Genomic DNA, 16,587 nt, shown 5'->3' with positions numbered 1-16,587 from the left:
ATAAAAATGTATCAAAAGTTGTCTAAAAAAGTAATGTTACGAATCCATTCTCTCCTCAAGAAAAATTGTTCTGAAATAAATTGCAAATTCGTTACCGATACATACCCTCAAACCTATCCTCCCGACAACACAAAATGATTAATGACCATGGTATCTCATCGCTTTTTTTTTTTTTTTTTTGTTGTTAAAAAGGCAAAGTTCATTGCCAACAGAAACAAAATTTACATAGCATAGGCCCCAAACAAATATACAAAGAAAACGTGGGCCTGCAAAACAAAACACCAAGAACCCAACCAAAGATTATGCTCACAAACGAAAACAAACCAAAAGAAAGAGAAAACCGTAGCCTTTTGCAACAACAGCCGTCGCAACACCTTCCGATAAACAACGCCTCAGAGATGGAAGGAAGGAAGACTCCATCATCCAGCAAAGAAACCCTCACCGATTGCAGCCACCAAGTTGAAAAAATCAAAGAAGTCAGTGGGAAACCCACTTGCGACACTGCCAACGAAGGTAGATCAAGAGAAGGAGGTGGTGCGAGCACCCGAGCCGGTGTGAACACCGGAACTCTACACACCTCGATGTTCCGCAACAGGTCGCGGTTAAAAGTGATTGCAAACCGGATTAGGTATAATATTGATGGAGGATGGAGCCAAATCATAAAAGATGGAGAAGGATGGAGAAGGGCCTTGAAGATGGAGTGATAGCAGGGATTAAAGAAAAGATAGGATTGGTTCTGAGGACATAGGTGAGCAGGACCAATGGCTTGTGGGGCGGACAGAACACACTGGTGGGAAAGGATAACTGTAGCAGAAGGAAAGGAAGAGAACAACAAAAAGCAGAAATGAAGGACCAAACCGACCTTCTTAGCCATAGCTAAGGCCCGCGGCTGAACAAACCAACCTGAACTGGAGACCCTCACACAAGTGGTGAGAAAAAACTCTCAGGGAGAGAGAGGAGCTCTCAAAGAGAGAGAAATGTGAAACGTAAATACAGACAAAGCTTTTTCCCGTCGCAAATTTTGGACTCGAAGAATTCCCTAGTTACTTTATGCAACCAATTTGCAAAAACACACACAAACAAATGTAATTCGATAAGTAAACCAATTCTACAATTCACACGTCAACATGAACAACAGACTCATACAAACAAGCATGTAACTTACATCAACTTCTGTAGTTTAAGTAAATAGAGTAACTTGCAGGATATTATGGCAATGTGTCTTGCGCGGCTGCAAAATATTTTATAAATATCGAAAGAAAATAAGGACTTGCAAATCAAATCATGTCCAAATGTCAATAGAACCAAAACAGTCAAACTGATTGTAGTTCATATCACTCGTACAGACATATCAACAGTAACACAGTATGAAACTTTTAGGGTTCATCAACGTCAATCAAAACTGATAATTTTTATGATACTTTAATGAAATGAGCTTCATTGTTAAAGAGGTTCATATATAATCTGCTGTAACAGAAGAAAAGTTCGAAAACAAGTTTCTATGGGTCAACTGTTGTCACCTGTTGCCATTCCCCATCTACTGCTTCCTTCCATAATGTCACGCTGTTGTTCCCATCAGCCACAGCCAATATGTTTCCAGTCAGCGACCATGAGACCCTCCAAACAGGTGCATTGAAATCATGCAGCACCTTACCTTCCCATTGATCCCCATCCTTGCCCACGGTCCATATAATCACTTTACCATCCTGTGAGGCACTGGCAATGGTTGATTTTGGTAGTCCCAAGTTGGGTGCCCAAGCAACATCCCTGACCCAATCAACATGCATATGAAGAGCCGGAAAGCAGTCCAGCTTCCAAATGCCATTACCAAGCTTCCACACTTTTACAGTGTTATCACAACCACCAGAACACAGCTTCTGGACAGGGTCAAGCAGACCAGAACCAACAAGAGCACCGGGGGCTGTTGAGGGAGCCCAAGAAACAGAGGTGACACCAACTGGGTGAGCTTGATCGATCCTCGAGGTATCCCAGCCACCATCAGACCTTGCAGTGAAAACTGAGATGTTCCCATCAGAAGAACCACACGCCAAACAAAGACCGAGTTCATGAGGAGCCCAAGCAATTGAGTTCACAGAGGATTTGTGATCATCAAAAACATGAGCTTGGGTCCACTCATTCTGATTACCTTCCTTCCACAGTATGACACGCCCATCATAAGAACAGGAAGCAAGTAAAGACCCGAATTTTGGATGAGCCCAAGCAACCTGCCAAACTGGTCCCTGGTGACCAGTCAGGGTTGCTAGATGCTGAGAGGATGAATTGCTCACCCCAATTATCTTAATTGTGTTGTCGGATGAAGCTGTGGCTAGGCGCTTACCATAGTAATCCATGACCACATCATGGACTGTGTCCTGGTGGCCAGTCTCAACCTTTTGTGCAGGCATTTCTCTACTCCTATGTTAATGTTTCAACAATTTGATATCAATAAGGTCGCCAAAAATTCAATCAAAACTAATTCTAATCTTATAAATTCCAATGGGTCCCTCCAGAAAATCCCAAATCCTACAACTCTCTTTTTCTCAAAAACCCATCTGTTTGGTTGCTGAGAAAATTCAATAAAACATATACATCACAATGTAGAAAGAAGCAATGATGTTTTCGTATTTCAAACATTAACATTAACGATATCAGAGCAAAAGCAACCAAACAGAACAATTAACCAAATTATGTACTCAATATAATCAGCAAATTTCAATGAGATCTCCTAAAAGGAATATCACACTTCTGCTAAAATACTATGAAATGGATTGGGAATTTGGGACTAAAAAAATTTACAAACCCTAATCGATTTGAGCTAATATCAAACGCAGAAATTGATCAAAATTCAATATGTTACGGATTTAATACAACGATCTTACCAAAAAAAAACAAAACACCCAATCCAAAATTCTACAAGAAATGCAGTAACAGTGAAGAAAAAAAGGGATCTAACCAGGGAAGCAAAGATTGGGATCGAAAGGACGTAGTTTCAGGACGAAGTGGATAGCGAATTGCTCTGCTGCTGTGAAACCAATAAACTCGCATAGGCACAAGACTTCCTCTGTGATTTCAGTTTCCATACGTTCCTACGCTTTTGCATATGAACAAGTGGGCCTTGATCTTCGGCCCATTATTATTCCCAATAAGCCCAGTCGGTGGAGAAGAGCAGCCCATTGGGCTTGAGAGACAGACTTCAAAAACACGCAAGGTGACATGAGTGCGCGGGTGTGCCACGGTCCCACGACATGGCCGCGCCCCACCCTGAATCAGAATCCATCATTGCGTTTCGTCGCCACGTCGTCGTTTCGTTTCTTGATGTCTTGCACCCTTTGTGGGCCCCACCGTCTCCTTGTCAGGTCATGCCTTGTCCCCTCTCGCTCCCTCTGAGCCCACGTCCAGCCTACCAAATTCATAAAGCCCCTCTGCAGTTCCTGCTCTTCCCACAAAACACTTTTAAAATAAAATATAAAAATAAATTAAGAAAATGTAAAATATTACTATTTGGTAATTGCCTTCAAGTGCTCGTTATGTAAATATATGTATACCCATTTTGTTGGGATGATTGAATTTTATATTTAAATTAATAAAAAATTATTTAAACAATTACCTAATTAGCTATATAATTTACAAAATATAATATGGAAACATGATTTTTATAGCATTTTCCTAATGGAAACTAGCAGATGCACACATACTGTGTGTGAACAATTTCATTTCATTTTGTTTTTTATTATGAAGCAGAATTAGTTTTTAAATTTTATTTTTAAAATAAATCTGTTAATGAAAACTGGGATAATGGTGAGTGGTTTCTTCCAATGTGGGAATACTTTTTATTTTATTTTATTTTATTTTTATTTTAAAATAAGGCATGTTATACTAACCTGACTGTGAGGTTACTGTAAAAAAATAACAAAATTTATGTTCATTTAATTACTAAATTGCCCATATCTTTTATTTGAATTCAACTTTGGTGAAGGGTTAAAATGATAATTTTCAAAAATTTTGGTTGACAACCAGAATTTTATTAATGGGTAGTGTAGATATGCATACATATCCGAAAACAAAAAAAAATTAACAATGTATGGAATATAATACTCTTTTTTTTTTCTTGTTTTTTTCGGGGAGAAGGGAATACAATACTTTACCGGGAAGTAGATTTGTAGTTTTGTCCAATAATGTAATGGTAACCCAATTAGTTAATTTTAATCTAATACTAGAACTCTTGATTTACTAATCATCGTCCATATTTACTAAAATTAAATTTTTACATTTTAGCTTGGATCCTAACTGGGGGAAAAAAAAATTAAATTGAAAAAACTTGACGTGCCTTTTTTGCATCAGTTACTTCAAAAAGTTTCGGCCATCTTTTTCTTTATAAATGGTAAAAGATATAAGTTAAATATCAACTATTAAATTCATGCGATATTTGTTATGAACACAAGATACTCCAACTTTGGACACTTTATACGTCCCGAAAAACATACTTGGAGAAAAACATATCATGTTTATGAAAGAAATAATCAATAATACTTATTTAATGCGTACAAATGTTTGTCTATTTTAATCCAAACATTGAAAAAAAATGTTCATTAGAGTTTCTATAAAATTTTTAGAAACACTACGAAGATTAGTTGTTCAATGTACCCTCTTATTAAGTAAACATGCCATAAAAGCCTAGTTATTTTAACCTTCATTCTTTAACCTCTTACACAATAATGTTAAATTTGAAGTGTGTGATAGGAAAGAAAAAAAAAAACAGGAGTGAGAATGAGTATACATTTTTGTGGACCATGATTTTTCATGACCAGAATAAGACAGATCAGAATGCGAATACTTTAGAATTCTTGTTATAGACTCAACAGCTACGATCAGATTGAGCTACACAAACGGATCAGCGATGCCAGTATTATCATGTGTTCTAAAAAAGTAGGCAAACTTTACAAACTTTGCTGAGATTAACTATTCTTACTCCGCTAGTCACAAAAACTTGATCCGATTAGGGATCATATAAGTTTCCTCTATTCTTGAAGATTCATACAATCTAAGGATTGACGTGCGTTGTAAATAATTACACTATTAAAGAAAGCAATATCGATCTCTAAATATCCTTTCAGGAATCTTCCAATTTAAGACATATTCTATATTCTAAAAGATTTCTCTGCTTACTAGTATAAATACACTTACCTAGGAGTTCATCTTTGATATCACAATTAACGCATACTTTATTATGTTGCCCATTGCTTGAGTCTCATATGTTTCTTATTAACTTGATCATCGAAAGACCTTTGGCCGGTAACTCACGAGTGCAGGTTGTCTTACGATCATTTGTTCTTTTACATGTATTCGAGGTTGTGCATCTCCTCCACACATGGGTAGCGCGCGAATTTGGTTCCAACAATTTTAGTCTTTTTTGTTAGAGAGAATTGACTTTGAAGGAAGAAATAGATGACAACTTGTTTATTTTGTCTAGATGTATTTTCCTTATGAGTAACCTTTAACTTAGATAAAATGTTAAAGTTGTTATCCATTGAGAGTGCCATTAACATATTATTCTTATCATAATGTATACAAGATCTCTTCTTTAGAGATGTTCTCACCTCGTCCCTATTATTTTGTTCTTTGAGTAGTGCTAAAAACACAATCCTCCACTTCTCTAATATACATGGGTTCACACATTTCATTTTACTTCTTATATTCTTTTTTAATTTTTAATTATCGAATCAAATGAATTGAACAATATCAAATATAAAAAATTAACAAAAAAATATATAAGAAATAAAAATAATACGTGAATAGCACACCATTATATATATATATATATAAGTAAAATGGTAAAGTATCTTGTGATGTGAGGCCATATAATATCAACGAACCGCTACCAGTTTGGACTGTTATGTGACTGATTCTTATCCTAAGCCTAAGCCTAACCCTCCCTGGAGTAGCTGCCTGACTGACAAACACACAGAGACAGAGCCAAAAGATAAGGCCTCCTAAAAATTTTTAGGAAGAGGATCCTCTCCTAAGCTTAGGATGAGAATCTTCCTGACCACGAAATCCGGTCAGTTCAAATTTAATTCAACGGTTATAATTATTATAATTTTTAAAGGGTCTATCTGTTTGGAACCGTTGGATTAAATTTGAACGGCCCAGATTTCGTGGTCAGGAAAATCCCCATCCTGAGCTCATGAGAGGATCATTTTCCAAATTTTTAGTTGTGACGGGAACATAAATGATACATCAATTGTTTTAATAAGATTGATAAGAAATTTTATTTTTTAAGTTATTAACTTTTTAGCATACATACCTCACTATTTATACAATAACACATAATATATCATCTCATATATCGATTACACTGAAAAATCTTTTTTTATTGTCCCTACAAACACATTACATCACCACCACACCCAACCCAACATCCAATCACCAATTTTTATTTTTCATCTCAAATGTCACATGTCTTGTCAGCTGCGAGAGTATATTGTGCCTGCATTCTCTGCATTTTACTGCAACATATCGAAATATTTATTAATTTATAATTATAATTATTATCATGTAGTAGGATCTATTCCATAGCCTAGTGATGATGATGACGTAGCCTCCTAATAAATAAAAAACAACAACAAAAAAAAGGCTTAATTCCCCTAAAAGCATCTCTAATCTTTAAGTTAAAACTTAAAGGGAACTTTAACGAAAAGCACCTGATACTGTTCATTTTAACGAAAAACCACATTTTTATACTAAAAAGTCAATCCTGGTACTATTCACTTTACCCTTTATTTTGTCTTTATCATTAAAACTCAAAGTTTTCAAGCCATTTTCATTAGTTTTCCTAAACTTAAATAGTATTTCTCTTTATTTAAAAGTGAAAGGTTTTTAAGTTCAAATCTTATGGATGACGAATTCAATACCAAATTAGGTTACTTATTGTATGGTTTAACTGAACTTTCCCTTTCTCTAATATAAAAATATCGATGTACTAATAAAAAAAAACTAAAATTTTTAGCTCATAAAATTTAGGTTTCAACTCAGAAATAACTTTTCTCCCTCAACCCTTCTGAGTTAAATATTTAACCCGATATTATTAAAGAATGAATTTAGGATAATTTATTTCTTAAAGTAACTGTTTAAAAAAAAAATTATCTATACTATCCTAATTTAATTTTATGAACATTTTAACCTAAACATATTTAGATTCCGATAAATATTGAAAAATCACTAAACCGACATCATGAAATTCGTGGAACACTATGAAAGAATATGAAATACATAAATATTTTTTAATTAGTTTAACCGTTGGATTTAAATTTGGATTGTAAGATATTTTTTTTATCATTGGATTAGATTAAATTAGATTTTAACCGTTGGATTCAATTAATTTATAAATATAAAACTAAAAAATAATATACATATATAGTGGGCCATCCCCACTAACCCAGGGGAATTCTGGACTAAATTTGTCCTATAAATGAGATTTGAGTTTTACTCCAAGAGTTAGAGTAAATATAAGTGAGGTCGATTATATAAATTTTAGAACGCTAATGTGCTTAGCTCAGTTTTGTGTTACGTCTTTCATTAGATTAAAATAGTTCAAATTTTTTCCTAGTCTTTTTTTAAGTCTTCTTAGGTCTGCTTCTATCCCTTTAGTTTCTAGCTCCTGTCTCGTAATCACATCTTTTAACCCAATCATTTGTAGGTCTTCATTTTACATCAAGGCATACTGACATTCTGATTAGTATATATGATTACGAGATAGAAATTCAAAGCAAAAAAAGTAGAGGAAAATCTAAAAAATTTTGAAAAGAGAAGCTAAAATATAAATAAGAAACTAAAAATAATATACTGGTGTGCGTCTGGTGTGTGAGTAATAATCTTTGGTTTCTTTTTCGGCATAGGTTTGAAATCGAGACGCATGCAAAAACCTAATGATGATGTCCTCTGCTCCTCCTGCTCTGCTCTCCTCACCACTCTCCCATGCGTTTTAGTATTTCAAAAGATTTTCTCATTTATTTATGAGAATTGTTATTAATATTTTAAAATTATCATTATATTATATATTTCAAATTTTTTATATTTAAAAAAAATATATTTATAAAAAATGTAGGATGAGATTTTTAAAATGTAATTTATTTATTTATATTTTTCTGTTTCTCTGCAGTCTGCACTCCTACCTCTGCTTCCCAAAATTTGAACTTTCTCCTGCTCTAAAATTTCTTTGACCAAATTGCCATCATTCCATTATCCGTTAATAGTGGCTACCTTGAATCAAACTCACTCACTCTCTTTTAATAGAAAGATCCTATAAATAAAATCTTTTGGGCTGGTCTTCTGGACCATTCATTCAAATTGTATCTTCTAAAGATTTCATCCTATTTAATCCATAAATGTAATAACATGAATGACTCGTTATTTTGCATGCACTTCAATAAAGCAATCTTATTAGGTCTAATTGAATTATTAGTTTACATGATACTAGGGTAGTTGGATAATAACTCAGTAGTAAAACATTAGAATTTAAACTCCTGTGGTAAGTGAGCTTCACGTGCTAACAATTAATGAAGAATTGTCGGAACTTTTAATTGTGGGTCTAAATCTGAGCAGACTTCACAACAGGAGTTTAAGTTCTAAATTTTTTATTGCACGAGCTATTTTCTGATTACCCTAGTACTACGAAAACTATTAATCTAATTGAGCCTAATTATGTAATAACATATTCTAAATAAGTCATTTTGCACTTCAAATTTTCTACATTTCAAAAGAGAATGCACTTATGAAATGTAAAGCCAATAACATCTCTTTTTTTGCCAGTGATTTTTTTAGAGATTTTAGATCCTATCTATTGACCTGAGTTTGTAAGTAAGTTATAACACTTGAAACCAACAATGCTATTACTCATTTCTATTTAGATGATTTGATAAATGAGATTGTACAAAGTTTATTACTTTCAACGCTTTTGGTGCATTAGAGGTGACTATAATTCTAAATATTTCTAAAGTTTCTCTAATAGAGTGATTTTGTTTGTAGTTTCTACTTCTTGACATGAACTTCATTTATATTTTTATGATTCGTTGATACATATTGTAAATTCAAATGGCATCACATTATCAAAAAGAAAAAAATGATAATAAAAACCAATGCTGCATAATCTTTGTTTGTTAGGAAAACTTATGTGTACGCAACGTTTTTCTCATAGCAGATCACATAATTAACGTGTAAAGAAACAGTTAAAAAAACATTATATACATTTGTAGTTTACATGAGCTCACATATAATAACATTTAAGAAAATCGATAGAAGAAACATGGTATACATTTTTTGCTGGCAAGAACTCATTGTACATGTAGTTGTATCACAATTGACACACTTTGGTCTTTTTATCTGTGGCTGGTCTGAAAATTCAAAGGCATTGACGAAAGGGTAATCATGAGATTTGAGTGGGAAAGTTGAGCAAAGGTTGTCTTTCTCAAACTTGTTCAAGGGTATTTTGGTTAAATCAAGAAGCATGAAAGAGAAACGAAAAAGATATTTGAAGGTAAATTTTATTTTTTCCTCCGTCTTCCTACACAGTGGAGCGAGCAAAGAACCCTCTCTCTCTCTCTCTCTCTCTCTCTCTCTCTCTCCCCTCATCTGAGCCGAAAGTGACGAACCAATGAAAACAAACAACAGCAACAACAGCATCATCAGCAACAGCAAAACCGTATGAATCCGAAAGCAAAACCAAGAAAAACAAACCAAAACCAGAAACAGAGCAAAACACAATAATAGTGCTTTCCCTTTTCTTCTTCTTCTTCCTCCAGCTCCAAAGCCTCCAACTTTCAGCTCCCAAAACCCAAATCCCACACACAAAGACCATGCTGCTTCAGCCCTTTAAATCGTAGAAAATGTCTCAGGGGTTGGGTATGGAAGCCATCGAAATCGGCCAGACGGTGACGTTTCTCTGGTTCTCAGGCCGTAGTACAGAGATCGGCTTCAACCCGGCTGGGTGTATAGGGAATCGTTCCACTAACTGAGTCCACTGACTCAGTAACTCGTCCTTCGTCGGTAAACGCTTTTTGGGTAGTGGTCTTTTGGGGAGCGGATCGGTTGTGTTTGCTGATCTCGAAAGATTTGTACAGCTTCTTTGTGTTCGGTGCTAACTCCGTTCCAGCTAAGGATAGTGCTTTCCCTTGTTGGTTTATCTCTATCCTCGAAAAGTTTATTTATTTCTAAGTATTTAGTCATCGAGTTCTGCAAGTTAGCACATTTGGTTGAGACCCAGTTGCCGTTTTCGTGCTCTGAGGGTTTGGGAATTGGTTTGGATTTCTGGGTTTGGTGTAATTTTCTGTGGTTTGGAAGTGGTTTCTGAGCTGAGAATTTGGAAATGGCTATGTCCTGCAAGGATGGTAATAAGCATGCATTGGATAATGGCAAGTATGTGAGGTACACACCTGAGCAGGTTGAAGCCCTCGAGAGGCTTTATCATGATTGCCCCAAACCCAGTTCGATTCGCCGCCAACAGCTTATTCGGGAGTGCCCGATTCTCTCCAACATCGAACCGAAACAGATTAAGGTCTGGTTCCAGAACAGAAGGTAAACAAAGATTGGATCTTGAATGCTAGTTCATGGTTTTGATTATTAAGGTTTGTAATCAGTTGGAATTTACATATAATAATGTTCTGGATTATGGTTTCATGAGGTTTGGTTTCCTTATTTATGCGAAGTTAGTTGTTCAAAAATCTTAATTACATTGCATTTAATGTGTTTCCTGAGGAAGGAAATTAATTTTGTGGCTTGGCTTTTACAGATGTAGAGAGAAGCAGAGGAAAGAGGCTTCACGCCTCCAAGCTGTCAACAGGAAGCTCAGTGCTATGAATAAGCTACTAATGGAGGAAAATGATAGGTTGCAGAAGCAGGTGTCTCACTTGGTGTATGAAAATGGTTACTTCCGTCAGCATACCCAGGGGGTGAGAATTCATTAACCATTCCAAACCCTTTTTGGGTGTTGATTAGTAGTGGGCGGCTGGTCTGTCCCTCTGAAATCTTAACATTCTCGTTTAGAATATTAGAATAGCTAAATTCATTAGCCATTCAAAACCCAGGATTAATTTTTTGCCTTTAAAGAACAATTAGTGAGCAACTTGAGATACTCAAATGCGTATTGTTCAGATGTGGGTTAGGCCAGTTGGCTGAACGGTCTCCTTATACTTAAGTTCGAGTACCTCTCTGTGTAAATTAGAGTAGTTTAGATTAACACTTTACAAACAAAAATGCCCTGAATTATAATTTTTATTTTTGTTATTTCTGAACTTATGGGGTAAGTGACATTTAAATGTTGTTTATTTTTCTTACAGACAACGCTTGCAACCAAAGACACGAGTTGTGAATCAGTGGTGACGAGTGGCCAACACCATTTGACACCTCAGCATCCGCCAAGGGATGCAAGTCCTGCAGGGTTAGTAACTAAGTAGTGGGATGTAGTTGTTAAATCCTTTTCAGTTCATTGGGCTTTCTGACAGGAGCTTTTGTTGTTTTGTGTTTTGTGGCTTATGGCTTCGTGCTTTGTTTGTTTGTGTTTGCTAGACTTTTGTCCATTGCAGAAGAAACTTTAGCAGAGTTTCTTTCAAAGGCAACTGGAACTGCTGTTGAGTGGGTCCAAATGCCTGGAATGAAGGTATTTCTCTTTCTATACTTTTTTTAAGTATTCGTATACGTATTTGATTGACTGAGGAAGAAATGCCTGAACAATGTGACAATGGAATTATTATTCTGAACATTGACATTTCAGTGATCTGAAATTAAATCAGAAATAAAAATTGTACCTCTTGAGATGATGTAATTGAATTGTTATAAATATGGAAAAGTACTTTTTGAGATGGTGTTTGTTGCGCTCTTGAATGCCGTTTATTTACCATGACTTCCATTTCTTCTTTGTGGTTTTGTGGAATGCTGTAATATGCAAATTTTTATTTATATATTGTGTTTCAAAAGGGGATACCTGCCCTTTTAATATGTTTCTCTTCCCGATGTTCTCAGCCTGGTCCGGATTCCATTGGAATCGTTGCTATTTCTCATGGTTGCACTGGAGTGGCAGCACGAGCCTGCGGCCTGGTGGGTCTAGAGCCTACCAGGGTAAGTAATCACAATTTGTTTGAGTCTGTTTTCTTCTTATTTCAGCTTAAGAGAATTTATGATTAACTAATGACTATATTATGTGGCTAGGTTGCGGAGATCCTCAAAGATCTGCCGTCGTGGTTGCGTGATTGCCGCGCTGTAGATGTTTTAAATGTATTGCCTACAGCTAACGGTGGAACCATTGAGCTGCTCTACATGCAGGTAGGCTTTACTTCCATCTAAAGTTAGAGCATTGTTTTACCAATTTTGTTTATTATTATTAATTTCTTAAATTTTCTGATATAGCTATATGCGCCGACAACTTTGGCGCCTGCTTGTGATTTCTGGCTACTGCGCTATACGTCTGTTTTAGAGGATGGCAGCCTTGTGGTATGCTGTCACAGAAGTTATGAAATTTGATTCGTATTGCCAAATAACTATCAAGTTGATTGAGCAATTTTAATACCTTGCGCAGCACACAAGTAAACATACATCTTCACTTACTGGTTTAACTCAAGTTGTTCTCACTATGTTTACAATGCTCAGGTATGTGCGAGATCTCTGAAAAACACTCAGAATGGTCCAACCATGCCTCCAGTGCAGCACTTTGTCAGAGCAGAAATGCTGCCTAGTGGATACCTTATACGACCCTGTGAAGGGGGTGGCTCGATTATACATATCGTTGATCATATGGATTTAGAGGTTAGAAAGTTATATGTCAAGTGTAATGGGTTAATCTTCTTTAATTCATTCTTGTTCTGATACATCTGTTAAACGAATTATAACTCTACATTTGTTTCATCAACTAGCCTTGTAGCGTGCCTGAAGTCCTGCGCCCATTGTATGAATCATCTGCTGTTCTTGCTCAAAAGATGACAATGGCGGTAAGATTACTACATATGGTGGATATTTTGACATTGTTTGTAGGGGTCAAAACTAACAAAGCTGCATGTTAATCTGTCACACAAGCATGCTGTGAAGGTCAAAGAGGAGAGGTTAAGTTTTAATTAGTCTTTCTTACTTTGGTTCAGGCTTTACGTCAGCTGAGACAGATAGCGCATGAGGTTTCTCAATCTAATGTCACAGGTTGGGGAAGACGACCTGCAGCTTTACGAGCATTAAGCCAGAGGCTTAGCAGGTTAGTATATTTTGGTGGTTTTAGTAAATATCTTTCTGTCAGAGAAGGGTTCTTTGTGTCTTGGAAGCTAATGGAGTTTTCTGCCAGGGGTTTTAATGATGCACTTAATGGATTTACCGATGAGGGTTGGTCCATGATGGGAAATGATGGCATGGATGATGTTACTATCCTCATAAACTCGTCTCCTGACAAGCTGATGGGCTTAAACCTGTCCTTTGGTAATGGATTCCCAGCTGTCAGTAATTCTGTCTTATGTGCTAAAGCATCCATGCTGTTACAGGTCAGGGTGCTTTCCATCTTTCATTTCAATCAACTGGAGATTAGCAATAAAACACTAAGATATGCATGCATGTTATTTTTGTAAATTATGTATGTGGTAACCTAATGGACAATGACTCAAAAATTTAATGTCGAGCCTATCTTCTAACCTTTCCTGTTTTGCTGTGTACTATTTTTTTCCAGAATGTGCCCCCTGCTATCCTTCTTCGGTTCCTGCGCGAGCACAGATCAGAATGGGCAGACAACAATATTGATGCTTACTCAGCTGCAGCTGTTAAAGTCGGTCCTTGTAGCTTAGCTGGGTCTCGAGTTGGTAGTTTTGGAGGTCAAGTTATACTCCCTCTGGCTCACACTCTTGAGCATGAAGAGGTAAGCAAGTTGGTATCAAGGAACTTACTGCATTTAAAATGTTTTCTTTTACAATGGTAATACACTGCTTCAATTTTTCTTTTCATTGTTTAATATGTTTCTTTTCTGTGCTAATTAGTTCTTGGAAGTCATTAAATTGGAAGGCGTTGGCCATTCTCCTGAAGATGCAATGATGCCAAGAGAAATGTTTCTCTTGCAAGTAAGCATCAGTTATTCTTGTTGTGTTAATGATGGTACTTATTCATGAGAATGCTTGTCTAGGGTTGGTGTCGTGTAGCTTAACTGGTACTGTCAAAGCCTAATAAGATAAACTAATACTTAATCTGAATTGATTTCCTTCTTGAAAATAATAGGTGTGTCTTGCGTTTAGCTTTATACCTCTTCCTGCAATCGGGAATGTTAGGGATAATGTTCGTTTATGATTCCTTTATTTTCTTTTTTAATCTTAAACATGTTCAGTGCCTTACAAAATATCCTATGAATCTGTAATAGAGTATTATCGGGAAAGAAAGCCATGAGAATTTGCGATTTTGTTTTTTTATTTTGTTTTGGAGAGATGGTGAGTTCTTAAATTACCAAGGGAAAAGCAGAAAACATGGACAAAACGATATGGATAAGAAGTAATATCCAGTTTCTATTTAATTTCTTTTATCGTCTTGAATATTCAGTTTATTCAATGTTTATTTTCTGACTTGTTATTCTGCTTAAATTCCATGGCTGTGTTTTTTAATAGCTATGCAGTGGAATGGACGAGAATGCTGTGGGTTCCTGTGCTGAACTCATTTTTGCTCCAATTGATGCTTCTTTTGCTGATGATGCACCCCTTCTACCTTCTGGGTTTCGCATCATTCCTCTTGATTATGGGAAGGTTAGCCTCTAAACTAAATCCCATTCCCAAGTGATGTTATAGGACAGAATTTATGTCTTTATAGGAAATGTTCATTAGTGCGCTGAAAAACGTTTCAGGAAGCTTCCAGTCCAAATCGCACCTTGGACCTTGCATCTGCTCTTGAAATTGGGCCAACTGGAAATAAAGGATCTAGTGAATATTCTGCAAGTGCTGGTTGTGTGAGATCTGTCATGACTATAGCATTTGAATTTGCTTGTGAGACCCACATGCAAGAGCATGTAGCATCCATGGCCCGACAATATGTTCGCAGCATTATATCTTCAGTTCAGAGGGTGGCATTAGCTCTCTCTCCTTCAAATTTGAGTTCACAGGCTGGTCTTCGGTCACCACTTGGTACTCCTGAAGCGCAAACACTTGCTCGTTGGATCTGCAACAGTTACAGGTCTTGTAACTCTCTCTCTCTCCCTCTCTCCCCTTCATTTTATTTGGACCGAGATATATGGTGCACTGTGCAACAATTAAAAATGGGCTTTTCCCTACACACCCGCACCATATTGTTATATATTCTTTCTTCTGTTGCAATGAATGTTACAAGTTGTAATAAGAAACTTTGATCAGTGTAACCATGTGATGATCATATAGGTGGCTTAGCTGCTAATACTATTGATATTGCAGGTGCTATCTGGGTGTGGAGCTGCTCAAATCGGGCAATGAAGGAAGTGAATCCATCCTCAAATCTTTGTGGCATCACTCTGATGCAATTATGTGCTGCTCTCTGAAGGTGAGCATATTACTCTTAACCTTGAAAAAACACCCAATACAACACTTAATGAAGGTGCATCGTACTCTCTTGCCTACTTATCTTAAGCAAATATACTATGGAACTCCAATTTTTCAGGCATTGCCAGTTTTCACCTTTGCAAACCAGGCAGGGCTTGACATGCTGGAGACCACCTTGGTTGCGCTGCAAGACATAACTTTGGAGAAGATATTTGATGACCATGGACGAAAGACTCTCTGCTCGGAATTCCCCCAAATAATGCAACAGGTGTAGTAAAACATCTCTGAATTGTATAATTTTTTTTTCATGTCATTTTTACCTAGCATGCTAAAGACGAGCTATGGTTCAAACATCACGAGAGATTTTTCAATGTGACTGGAACACGGGATGGTACGTCACGTCTCACTATACAAATGCTGAGATGTGTGTTCAAAAGTTAATAACTTAAAAAATACAATTTCCCACCACTTATATCAAAACACGTGTACAATCCGTGTTTTGATCACAATGAAAAATTTCTCCAACATCACAAACTCCTGTTGGAATCCATGTAGATCGAATTGCTAAAACACGATAACCAATAGAGTTGTAAACTTTGTATTGATTTCTTCGTGCTATTTTTGTAGGGTTTCACTTGTCTTCAAGGTGGCATCTGTCTTTCGAGCATGGGGCGACCAGTGTCATATGAGAGAGCAGTGGCGTGGAAGGTGTTGAACGAAGAGGAGACGGCTCACTGCATGTGTTTCTTGTTTGTAAACTGGTCTTTCGTCTGATATCAGGACCAGGTCACTAAAGACTAGAAGATATAATGTAATAGGCTTGAAAAGAGGAAGACTCTGAACCTTTCATGTTTAAACCATCTCTTCTGTCCTTTTGGTGTGATTAAAAATGTTGTATGGATGTTAAGACTTAAGTTGTTAGCTTGTTGCGTACCCTATAAATGCTTTGGATCTGTCCTGTTTTACGGTTTTTACTTTTCGGGTGGTTTTGGATGGGAAGATTGCGAGGGGGAACCTAGACTCAAGTCCGGCTCGAGGTTGTGAGTATGCCTGTGTGGTGAGAGTAACTAATCTTCGGTAC

At 36.4% G+C, this 16,587-nt stretch overlaps 2 protein-coding genes across 4 annotated transcripts; one reads left to right on the top strand and one right to left on the bottom strand.

The window, feature by feature from the left end:
• Nucleotides 1-1,270: 1,270 nt before the first annotated feature.
• LOC126634416 (protein transport protein SEC13 homolog B-like) lies at nucleotides 1,271-3,113 on the bottom strand. 2 transcript variants are annotated; one of them, XM_050304928.1, is made up of 2 exons: nucleotides 2,954-3,113; nucleotides 1,271-2,415 (listed from the first exon to the last, which is right to left on the bottom strand). In XM_050304928.1, the coding sequence occupies exons 1-2, from the start codon at nucleotides 3,043-3,045 to the stop codon at nucleotides 1,500-1,502; spliced, it is 1,008 nt and encodes a 335-aa protein (XP_050160885.1). In that variant the 5' UTR covers nucleotides 3,046-3,113; the 3' UTR covers nucleotides 1,271-1,499. The 2 variants fall into 2 exon arrangements, with proteins under 2 accessions (XP_050160885.1, XP_050160886.1); XM_050304929.1 differs by having other exon boundaries at nucleotides 1,271-2,409; nucleotides 2,954-3,062.
• Nucleotides 3,114-9,547: 6,434 nt separating this feature from the next.
• On the top strand, nucleotides 9,548-16,448 carry LOC126634415 (homeobox-leucine zipper protein ATHB-15). Of its 2 annotated transcripts, XM_050304926.1 has the most exons (18): nucleotides 9,549-10,569; nucleotides 10,784-10,943; nucleotides 11,331-11,431; nucleotides 11,560-11,650; nucleotides 12,013-12,108; nucleotides 12,199-12,312; nucleotides 12,397-12,480; nucleotides 12,637-12,792; nucleotides 12,900-12,974; nucleotides 13,122-13,228; nucleotides 13,316-13,508; nucleotides 13,691-13,876; nucleotides 13,995-14,075; nucleotides 14,610-14,744; nucleotides 14,843-15,168; nucleotides 15,402-15,507; nucleotides 15,625-15,774; nucleotides 16,134-16,448. In XM_050304926.1, exons 1-18 carry the CDS (start codon nucleotides 10,361-10,363, stop codon nucleotides 16,278-16,280), a joined length of 2,517 nt encoding a protein of 838 aa, XP_050160883.1. In that variant the 5' UTR covers nucleotides 9,549-10,360; the 3' UTR covers nucleotides 16,281-16,448. The 2 variants fall into 2 exon arrangements, with proteins under 2 accessions (XP_050160884.1, XP_050160883.1); XM_050304927.1 differs by lacking the exon at nucleotides 12,397-12,480 and having other exon boundaries at nucleotides 9,548-10,569.
• The last annotated feature ends 139 nt before the right edge of the window (nucleotides 16,449-16,587 follow it).

The sequence above is a fragment of the Malus sylvestris genome, chromosome 9 (assembly GCF_916048215.2).
Source record: "Malus sylvestris chromosome 9, drMalSylv7.2, whole genome shotgun sequence".
Taxonomy (NCBI): domain Eukaryota; kingdom Viridiplantae; phylum Streptophyta; class Magnoliopsida; order Rosales; family Rosaceae; genus Malus; species Malus sylvestris.
Note: the sequence above shows the minus strand (reverse complement) of the source record. Positions and strands in the feature narration are given on the sequence as shown.